The sequence below is a fragment of the Limulus polyphemus genome, unplaced genomic scaffold, assembly GCF_000517525.1.
Source record: "Limulus polyphemus unplaced genomic scaffold, Limulus_polyphemus-2.1.2 Scaffold253, whole genome shotgun sequence".
Taxonomy (NCBI): domain Eukaryota; kingdom Metazoa; phylum Arthropoda; class Merostomata; order Xiphosura; family Limulidae; genus Limulus; species Limulus polyphemus.
The window spans coordinates 505,133-517,039 of record NW_013665863.1 but is presented as its reverse complement, the minus strand read 5'-3'; the positions used below and the strand labels follow the sequence as shown (position 1 = coordinate 517,039).

The 11,907-nt window shown below is 29.6% G+C and overlaps 1 protein-coding gene and 1 long non-coding RNA gene across 2 annotated transcripts in view; both read right to left on the bottom strand.

Annotated features, from left to right (window-relative positions):
* Positions 1 to 1,304: 1,304 nt before the first annotated feature.
* Positions 1,305 to 4,799, bottom strand: LOC111085152. The gene is made up of 2 exons (XR_002609992.1): positions 1,948 to 4,799; positions 1,305 to 1,758 (listed from the first exon to the last, which is right to left on the bottom strand). It is a non-coding gene; the product is annotated as an uncharacterized LOC111085152 (long non-coding RNA).
* A 10-nt stretch (positions 4,800 to 4,809) lies between these two features.
* The window catches only part of LOC106478831 (nuclear distribution protein nudE-like 1), a 36,145-nt gene continuing 29,047 nt past the window's right edge, over positions 4,810 to 11,907 (bottom strand). Inside the window, exons 5-9 of the mRNA XM_013939405.2 lie at positions 11,262 to 11,352; positions 9,941 to 10,111; positions 9,002 to 9,093; positions 5,985 to 6,076; positions 4,810 to 5,340 (exon numbers count right to left, since the gene is read on the bottom strand). Coding sequence (XP_013794859.1) covers positions 5,271 to 5,340; positions 5,985 to 6,076; positions 9,002 to 9,093; positions 9,941 to 10,111; positions 11,262 to 11,352 — 516 coding nt within the window. The 3' untranslated portion in view covers positions 4,810 to 5,270. The remainder of the gene's footprint in view (positions 5,341 to 5,984; positions 6,077 to 9,001; positions 9,094 to 9,940; positions 10,112 to 11,261; positions 11,353 to 11,907) is intronic.

The following is an 11,907-nucleotide window of genomic DNA, read 5'->3' as shown; positions in this document are numbered from 1 at the left end:
CTGATAAGAGAGAAATTCAGCCAGTGGGACAGAAGTAGGAGGTCCTTTAAACATCTGGTAATCCACAACATATTGAATAGTGGCTGCAATGATCTTGACAGTTAACAAGCCTCCAAAAGCTACAGCAGAAAGAAGGCCTAAGTGTGAACAATGTTACGCATCAGTACCAAATGTAAATCACTGTTCTTTGAGAATCACGATAAAAATTAAAGCTTTTGAAACAAAGGCCAAAGAAAACGAAAATCAAAGTTTTGTTAACTACATAAATCTGGGTAAATTTATTGCAGAAAAGAAAATTAAACACATCTACCCAATACAACACAGAGGAGAAGAATGAAATTTATGAGTCCAAATACATAGGGGGGGAGTTATTGCACATAGAGGTGTGTCACTCTCCTACTGGTGGAGGACTTTGTCACATGATTCTGTCATACCGCAGTAGTGCAATTCACATGAAATTAGATGGGTGTTACCTCAAGGCTAGTGGCATGCAAGTCTCTTTGGTAGCCGCACAAGGAAGATAGCTACATGTGCGTGTGGAGGTTAGGTATCGCCTTGGAAAGTTTTGGTTTTCACCATATCCATACATTTGTTTGTTGAAATAAGCTCATACAATATGTTAATATTTTCTTAACTGTAGACTCAAGAGGAAGTTAAAGAAATGATGATACTCACTGAAAGGGAAAAAAATGTCAATTTTGATGTTGAACATGTACTTGATGTGCATTGTTAATTGACCAAAACGAGTACACTGACAATCCATAAATAAGCCAGCGTATTTGTACTTTAGTTTTGATTACTCCTGTATCTTATGCAGGAGTAGCACAACTGGCCACAGAATAGAACTTTGCATGGGGCCCGAACTTAATGAATACCACCCTTGCTCTAATGTTATCTTATCACCATACATTTTATAATAGAAAAATTCAGATAACCCACCTTAATTGAAACCAGTTCTCTGACAGTGATTTTGCTAGAGAGGCACTCTTTAAATATTTGAATAATTAGAGTAAGCCAACACTTTCACATAAAATTGCAATTACAATAGCATAAACACATTTTTATGACTAAGACTGTATGGTAAATTATGTTTTTAGTTTGTAAATCAATAAATTTACTAAGGTTGATGACTAAAGTAAGTAACATGAACTTACAGTTTAGCAATGTAATTACACATCAATTCATTTAGTTTATATATGAACATAATGTATTAGTATTTGGCATTAGCTTTGAAACAAGTTTTACCTACTTATTTGAGCTGGAAGATAAAATGTGTTTACCTAAATAAATAAAACAAGAAAAAATGCCCATAACATATATCTTTATTTTATCGAGGGAATACAGGATAAAAACTACTAAATTCACATTTAAATACAGTGTGTCTTGTAACATCTTTCCCCCCTTATATTAAGTGACAAAACAGCATTAATTTACATATTACTTTTCTCACCCAAACAATGGTATCCCCTGGTGGATAAGTGAAAAGTTTATGAACTTACAATGATAAAAGCCAGGGTTTAATTCTCTGTGATTAACAGAGCACAAATAGCCCATAACGACAGTAATTAGATCATTATATATATTGTCTATGATGCTGGATTACTTTTTGTTGATTTTTTAGCACAATATGCTATCTACATTCTATCCACAGTGTAGAATAAAACACCAGACTTTATCATTGTACGTCTGGAAACTTACCACTGGGTAATGCTAGATTACAGCAAGTTCTTACGTTTTAATGGTTGGGTTAACACAAACCTTTTACGGCTTTCCTAAGATTTCTGGTAATAACATTTTGGCTTGAATGAGCAAGTTTAAATGTAGTAAGGCTATATATAAATGCAAAGTCAAGCTGATAAAACCATAAATTATTTTTACCAATTACATGATGGCTTTACAAAGATGTGTATTCTCAGATGATTGAAAAATACAGTTTGGTAAATTTACAGTCAGTGCAAAAAGTTGTAATTATTTTAAAGTTAAGAAAATATGTAAAGTTTTGGAGCATGGTAGTGAGCAGTTAATTGTGAAAATTACATTTTAAACAGAGCATCTGTCATAGGGGGATTAACTCGAGACATTTACCACTTAGACTAATGAACACTTAGGATTGAGTAAATTAAAAACTTATTCACTGTTTTGAAGCTACTATACAATTACAATAGAATAGATTTTTTTGAAAATTGAAAACTAAAAATCACAGATGTTTACTGTTTTTCCAGATGAATCTACACAACTTCTGTCAGAGAGGTTAACATGGAGGAAGAGTCTACAAAACGTTTTTTTAAGTGTACAATCTTTCTAATCAACATTTTGTGAGGAATAATTATATATTAAAAATAAATTTAAAAAGTAACTACCACTTTTAGAATATTACCTTACAAAAGTAATCAGTACTTAAGTTTCTAGTTTTGATTAAGCCTTATGGAAGATGTACTATTATTTAGTAGATGTATTATATACTGAGAAGACAAACAAACAAATTAAACAATGCATGTAAAAATTTGTAACATAAGAAAACTGCTTTGCTTCATGTACTAATTTAGTTATTCTAATCCTATCTCTACAACCCAATAATAAGTTTGTACAAAAACTGACCCTTTAACCATTTGAAAATCAACCACAATAAAAGTACTCTGTATTTTACTACTACATTTCATATATATTTTAAAATATATAAAGTATTATATACACTAAAATAATACAAGTATTCCACTTTAGGATGAGATTTGTAGGCAAACATTTATCATCATCATCATCATCATCCTGCTTTTTAAATGCAAATATCCAACCTTAAATTCAATTCTTTATGCTATAATAACAATTGCATATATAATGGGAAAAGGTAACTTTGTCAAGAAAGGAATACTTTTGGTAAAATACAACCATTTCGTGCTGCTCATAAATTCACTTGCTGTAAAGACCAAATCTGATTCATTAAACATTTTTGGGATGCTTAAAATGTATAACAAATGCAATGTAAATAAAGCAATGGGATTAACAATTACAGTGTGAAATAGATGATTCAATATTTTCGTTTTACCTTGCTTTTAGAAGCATGAAAATCTTTGTAATTGAACAAAACTATTACAAGTTTTAGAAAGTGCCATACACATATAAATTTGATGACGAGGAACCCACTTTGAGACTAATAATGGTTGGAGACGGCTTGAATGGGTAATGAAGAAAAACTTTAATATAAGTTTAACACAACAGCAAATGTAAAACCTTGTTGAAACATTGTACATTTGGTGTTTGGTTAAGCTTGTATTAAAGTTTTTCTTCATTACCCATTCAAGCCGTCTCCAACCATTATTATACACATATAAAGTTGAGATATTACTATGTTATAGACAAATTTTATAAATTTTTAAGGAGTGTAGCTGCCAAAGATTTACACTGCTGTGTTGGACCATACAGTCCAATAACAGTCTTGTTTGACGTACAATGGTTGAATTACTTGTTACACCTTTTTATTAAATAAAAACTACACAGACTTCACACCTGTAGTTTCTGGGCAGTTATGTTCTTCACATAACAGTGTACAAGGAGTTAAAGATGAAATTTGTAGACTTAAATATAATGTGAATGAAATGGCCTACTTCCAAAAATAAATTTTTGACAGTTACCAGATGCAGGTCGAATCATACAAATTTTTATGATTTTGTACAGATTTTCAATATATTAACAATAAAAAAAAAATTATCTACAAAATCCTGAACATCAAGCAGAAATTAGTGTATGAACAACACTATCTCACTAACCAAAATGCATATGAAAACATGGTTTTGCCACATGAGAACTAGTTTTAATTGTATGCTTTTAGAAGCAGTCTAACAACTGAAAGATCACACAATAAATTCAAATGTGATTTAAACCTCTTTTTCACATTGCGTGTAATTACACTTTTACTGGCGTGATGAAAGACGACTAACTTATTTGTTACATTTATTTTGGGGGGAAGCACAATCAACTGGGTTAATTCTAGTTGCAAATACAGACAAAAGTGTCAAACTAATATACGTTAAATACCTTTTCAACTTGATAAACTTGTACAAGATAAAAATCTTGTCAATAACATTAAAAGTTACAAAGCTGGACTTTAATAAACTACATTGCTTGATTAAAATGGTTTTAATAAGTTTAAGTGCAATTTTAGCATCAGCCGTTTGTCACACAGTATCACCACCAGTGTTATACACTAATCCCATCCATTAGAGAATCAAGGGATTTAAAACCACTTAACATTTTAAGTAAAGGAATTTAACCATGTAAAAGAAATGCCTTAAAAATGATGGTATAAATATATAAAATTATTTAAATTTCATTTCTTGTGCAAAAACTAAGCAAAGGGTGATTGGAAAGATCTTATACCACCACCATAGTATTTCTAAATCTTGACCTTGCTATGATATTTGTAAGTCATGTACAACAAGTGGTTGTGATGCCAATAACTATGCACTCTCCTGATTCTACACAATTATACATTTTCTTTTATCACACTTCCCAATAACCTGGAAAAATTACACCCTGTGCAATATAACACCCTGACTGACACTGTGTCATGATATCAACGACATATTTCGAACAGCTATAAGGGCAGGACATAGAAAATCACCATGATTGTGCATGACCTTTATACCACCCTGTAGAATTACTTCAGTAGATTAAAGTGTAAGCAAGGTTGTGTACGTTTAGTTACACTTCCTCTTGACTTTTGGTCTAATAATAATATCAAAAATATTTATATATATATATTAACATGTCATTTTGAAAAATAAATATTTATTTTCCCTTTTTTTTTTAAGTAAAATATTTATTTGCAGCCTGAATGATTATTTTAAGATTTTTTTTTTTGTAATCAGCCACAATCTCACACTTGGGCTGTTCTGGAAAAAATTGAATGTTTCATATATGAAAGCTACTTTTTCCCCCATACATTACAAAATACTGACCAAGGTGTGTATTAAAAAAAAATAAACAGAGGTTTGGTATCTTGTGCTTTTAGTATAATCTAATAACTTATAGGCTGCAAACTTTGGTCTTGTTTCTGTAGAATTCTGAATAAGAGTTGACTCTATATTCAGGTATACTTTCTTTGGATGAAAATGTTATCACTCCAAAAGAAGAATTTCATTTTCTGTTGGGACACAAAGAAATTAATTTTTACAACCACAGAAAATATCCAGTCTCACTCTGCAGAAACTATACCTCGAGAATCTATCTCCATTACATTTCTATCTAGCAATGATTAAACAATGTTTTTTTTGTTATACTGGTAAAGAAATAATCTCTTGAGGGCTGGGGATAGAAGATGCTTTTGTGAACTGCTTTATTTTCCTGCAGAAGGAGAAAAAAAAATTAAATTTTCTTGCAAACAAATGAACCTTATTTGATAATGTAACACAAAAGTCATGATTACCAATCATATATTGTAATTCAGTATCATAATTTACTGTTATATTCCTCCTTTTTCAATCAAAAACATAAATACAACAATAACTCCACAGATTACTCAGCTAATTAAAGCAAATATTGTATGGTAATCTTATGAAACTCAGTAAGCAATTTTGTTATTTATTGCAAGCAGTAAGAAATTTCTGCATATTATAATACAAAGATAGAATAAAAAAACACTCATTATTAAGAGCATTCTCCAATGTCACTATCAGTTCCAACAACTTTATCAAATGAAAACATGTTCAAGACTGTCACTTAAGGAAAGGATGTATAACATGTATACTATTATGAAGTATATATGCTTGTGAAGTTCATTACAATATCTCTCATTAGAACAAAATATTTACAAATGATAACTTCTAGGAAGTACAAGAAGGAAAACCAAGGTGAATTACACTTCTTGGAAATGTCAGCTTCAAATGCACTAACATATTTATATACGAAAAGCATATGTCAAAATTATACACTTATTTTCATACACTTTAAAAAGTCTCATCATAAAATGTAAAAATCACGATACATACGTTGGTGTTGTAGCAGGACTTCCATGTTCCTCCAGCTTCTGAGCATTCTCTCTGACAAAGTTTCGACAAGAAGCAAGCTTGGACTCCAGTGCCTGGTTTACCATCACAAGTGGGAATAGAAGGATGGGAAGGGTTAGTTTTAAACAGTGCAATATATCATAGTTAGGAAATTTAAAAAAAAAAGTGCATTGTACTAGAAAATGATAACACTCAACATCTTTACACAGGGATGTGGTAATTTAGCAGTTATTGGAAGTTCAATAGCCACATAACAAACATCATCTGATTAGTTGTATACATGCATTTTTTTAATTAAAATTCATACACAGATTATTTTGTGACAAAAAACTTTTTTAAAAGGGTTTATATTAGTAGATTTTAATATAATAGAGCCAGTGTTTTCCATGTATAAAATTATTCTATATTTATAAAACTTCAAGTTCAGATATTAGCCTACACTATATTAAAAACACCATCAATTTTACAAAAACCCTAATAATGTAAAACCTTTATTGTTAAATATATTTCCTCTTTTCTCTGTATTTTTGATTTTCCTTTTGCCGTGCAAGAACATCAATCATTGTTGGCTGTTGTTTTGCTGCCAATGTGTTGTGACCCCCTCTTTATACTTTTTTTCATACGGCGAAATCATTTTTAACAGTCTAAACCTTACAACAAACAGAACATAATATATATACTCTTCATCCATGTATAGCACATCTTTCCCGAATTCTTCATTCAAAATGCAGAAACTGAACAAATTTCAACACACCTGACAGCATTAATTTTAGTCTCATAGTGACTTATGCTTTTTATTTTCTTGTTTTACTTTATTGTTTTTAAATACAAGTTAAAAAAATAACTAATGCTTAATTTGAAAAACACTGAATAAAATCACACATAGGTCATTACTGAAATGTAGGATCATCTTAGAGAAAACCACAGTAATATCAGAAATTTCTTCTAAATGCCGACCTGTTCATAAATGTGGTCATACAATGTAATATATTCAAAGACTATTTATTGTTACATTCTACCCACTTCTACAAGGAAAACATACTTTTCTCAAATCACAAAATTTATTTGTTTTTGATGCTAACTACCATGACCTTTAATATACAATTATTATATAATTATTCTGTGCCCCTTTCTTTATCGAGTTTTTGAATAATTTACATTACTTTGTCATACATTCATAAATATATACAGAGACAGATATATATACATGTGTGTGTGTGTGTGTGTATATGTGCAAATATGACAATCAAAATAAATCCATTTCTATCACTATGAACAAGTTAATGAAGATAAAACCCAGGCTTCAAGTGGCTCAATCATATATAACATATACAATTAAATGTTTTTTGCAACTTCACAATGGTTACACTTTTCACATCATTATGTGCAACCAAAAGTTATGAACAAAGTGCATAACGGAATTCATAAAGTTACTCAGAGATCGTTTAAAAGTTAATTACAATTAATACTTGCTCAAAATCCCAGTTTTATACTGGATTGATTTGTCACTAGTTGTCAGCTTTTTTTGGAAATAAAACAACTTGTATCACTTCATCAAATAGCATAATCTCGTTATGCATAAGTATATGTTCAAAGATAAGCACACTTATTGAGCTTGTTGGAATCCATAAACAGGATACTGCTAGTGTTAACATGAAGAGATACAGTTTTTGTCGGTAGTAACAGCATGAGTACATGTTTTGTCTTACATACAGAAGTTATTTATTAACTTATTTTTGTTATCTACGTGGCTAAAATAGTTGATTTATAAATTATTTTTTTAAATAAGAAATTAAACTTTCAAAACTTGTAGTATTAACATACTAATATCCTAATTATTACTTGGTTGTAATCAACTAAATAAAAAGATGAACTTATATAATTATAATTTTCACATGGAACACACCTGTTAGTATAATAACACTTATTTTGTAAGAAAAGGGGTTTCTGCAGACATTGAATGATGTTTAGTCTTCAACATATACAAATCAAACAAGGATCTACTTCCAACTCTGCATTAAATACTGACTATGAAGTTAGGTACCTGATTAATTAGATACAACAGTTTCTTAAATATTATAAACAATCAAAAATGCTGATTCAAGTCACCAGACAGCTGTTAAAAATTTCTATGATTCTGATTATAATGGTAGCATTAAAGATAGTAGAATAGAAACAAACACAAGTATTAATAGTGGGAGTTTGTTTTGTTGGTGATCCCTACAAAGAGCTACCTTCAACTGTGGAGAAGAACAAAAAAAATTATCTGTTTACAATATGATAAAAAATTAGAATAATTTATTTAAAAGATTAAGAAGCTATTCAATAAATAAGGTTTTCATTTATTAAACTACTTTCGTACAATGGCAACTGGTTGTGTAATATAAGGCTTTTTAACACTCATTCAAGCTCAGCCTTCCTATGTTGAGTCTTATGTTCTTATATATATATTTTTTTAATCAAAAAGAATACTATACTGGGTAGTTTAGGTAGTATATGTAGCATTCATACGATATCTTTTGTCAAGATGTAACATTTGAATCTGGCCACTAAAATTCAGCCTCTTGGCATTTATTTTCCCCAATCTATTTCAGTTCATTGAATTCATCAAAAACATTATGGATATATTTACTTGTTGAAAAATTCAGGTGGAAAAATTAACCCATTAAATTTACCTGGAATAGAAACTCGCATTCCAAGTCACATGAAGTATTTTAGTCACCCGTTTAGTAAGACATTTTGGAAATTAACATTCAATTTTCATAAAGAAACTGTAATAGATAATGTGATAGACATTAAGAAAACAACAAAGTTTTTGCTTTTATTAGAATAAATAGTTCAGCTTTGCTGGATTTTGTTCAAAATGTAGCATGATCTTGGGTGATAAGTTCATAGCTGAATAAGCCAAACTAAAATAGGTTTTTGTTACTCTAATTTCTGATAGGTTTCCATTAAGTAAAAAAAAATGATATTGAGGACATTAAAATAACTATACTCACTCCAACCTTCCTAAGTAAATCTCCAACAATATTTAATGCAGATATTCTGGCTGATGGTGTGAGAGGCACACTACTTCCTTGAATTGATGGTCCTATTAAGTAAACAACACATAAGGAAACTGAACATCTACATAGCAAAAACGCATGCAAAACTTTTAAAAAAATATTACAATCCATGATAACATTAGCTAAGAGAAATCTAACAAAAGTTAAAAAACAATAACATTGTTATTTGATGTATATGTGAACTTACATAATTGTTTCAAAATATCTACATTATACATACATCAAATATACAAATCAACTTTCTACCACTAAAAAATATTACCATAACAGAACATAAAACGTAAATTAGTCTATAGTAGATGAGACACATAAATAAAAATGGTCTTGAACAATAATAGCAGTACGGGTATAAATTTTGTATTTTTGCATTTTACTTAAAGAAAAAAATATTTAAATTTTTCTTGTTCAAATTTCCAACATCTGAAAGATAATTCCTACTACCAAGTATTAAGTAAATTTGTTTCAGACTTCACAAGCCACAGTTAATATTTGGAAAACCTATCAGTCTTAGCTGATGAATTGACACAATTAGACTTAATGAACCTAATTTTAGAATTCATAAATTTCAGTTCCACTAGAGTTGTACAGTCTGTTCCTTAAGCCTAACTTGGGTAATATAGTCAAATACTACATATTTTAATAAACAAAACTGTTTAATTTGATGTGTACTTAAAATTTTTTTTACTTACCTTAAAAAAACACTTAAAAGCTTTTTTCCTTTCAGCAATTGGATAACTATCTCAAGGAGAAATATATTTCCCTTTTAAAGTAAAAATTTCCCATTTTTTAAAGAAATGTCATTGTCCATTTCCCAAACACATTAATTTTGGCATAAGGAATAAGAAATCAGGATGATGCCCTAACAGCCTTTACCTCTGACTGGAGAAACAGTTTGTGTGTGGTTCTCAGTAGTTAACTTGTTAAAATCTATCTCTTTCAATTTCTCAGCTTTCTTGTCATTGTCCACATGTGGAAGAACAGTAATACTGTTGTTATTTTCCTGCTTGTTTATAGACTGATGGATTAACTGCTCTTGTTTTAAATCTGGAATGTCAAATATGAATTAAAGTACTAATACAAGCATATCTTAAAATTACTAGTAAATATTTAGTATGATCAAATTTGAATTGAACTATGAACTGACATGACACTGAAAAAGTATAAATAACAGTAACAAAAACCAACTTATAGGCTAATTTAACAACATACAATTAAGCCTAGAAATTCCTTTTTATGAGAATTATTTCCTGCATTATTGAGTTAGTAAATTACATTAGTTAGACTGTCTGTTGCCATCAGCAATTTATTTCACTTTTATAAATTTGAGTTTGTTTTTGCATTGAAATATTAGCTACTCTTAATATGAGAAAGTGCTTCGTGTACAAAAGAAGTTGGCATGTAAATGAAATTGTTATATCAGAATCTACTGTGAACTTAAGAATAACAGTGAACATTTGTTAAGATAACTTCTAGAACTTATAGTTGATGAATTTAAAACACTTTTATCATCAAGTGGATTTACAAGTGGTGAACCTACCCAACAACAGAAAATAATTACAAAAATATGACAAGTTTTAGTTATTTCTGTTAGATATGGGTTTCATTATATGTAAGGGAAATTGATGGGGGGAGACTAACACTGGTTTTGCCTGGTTATAGCTAAAGTATCATGAATACCAATTAATCAGGGATCAAAATATTACATTCCTGCATTCTCGAGGAATTTCATATTTTTAGTTGGTTTCCCCAATCAGAAATGCATGGTCCATCCATATTCCTTTAGTTATGACCAATGTATGGATGGAATTAAATAAAAAACAATTTATGAGAAAATGCAACTTTACATGAGGGAATGTAATCTTTCTGGTAGCTCTCTCTGGATGAATGTAATTTTATTTCATTACTTCTATCCCTGTTAATATTCAATAACTTTGTACAGTGTTCTTTTATGCAATTTTTAAAGACATAATTTTTCAATCAAAAACTCCAGCTCTAAAAAATTTAACCTACAGTAATCAGTACACTACCTTTAGTGATAGAAACCAATGAAATAAATATCTACTTCATAAGTTATACCAAGTAATATTTATATTATATGATATAAAACTATGTAAATACACACAAAAAAACAACAACTCAACATCCATATTAAGTTTCTACTCTAAAAAGTGATTTTATTTTTAGCATAACTTACCACGTGTTTCATCTTTCAACCTCTGGACCATCATAGCTAAAGTTTCTTTGTCATCTAGTTCACTTTCAAGAAAAGCATTTCTCTCAATAGCCTATTAGAAACACTTACAAAATTAGATTAAAAGGCAAAGAAAAAACAAAAGTTTAAATTTATAAAGTTAGTTCATAAAATTAGTACTAGAATACCTAGAAAGAATCTAGTACTTCAACTAATATCTAGATATGGGTACATCAGTGTAAGTGAAGTACTCAATGTGTACTATTGAGTAAAGTTCAGTAAGAGTTAATGTTTCTCTAAGTTAACCAGTAAATTAAGCAGTATTTGTCATCAACCAAGAAAATTTCTCTTAAATGTTATTAGTGTATTAAGCCTACAGCAGTTTCAGAATTTATGTAAAACAAAAAGTTTGTTTGTGAACTTAGGCCTACAACTTGCATCAAAGTGAATGTAGCCTGCAGCAAATGGTATTGAAGAAATAATTCAATTTCTTATTGCTACATAAACTGTCCTTCTCATTACTTTCACCAAATAATTAAAAAGAATCCAACCAATGATTGAAAAATATTACAACAATATAATGAAAGGAATGTACACTATACTGGTACTCTGATATAAGTCATATATATATATATATATATATATATAT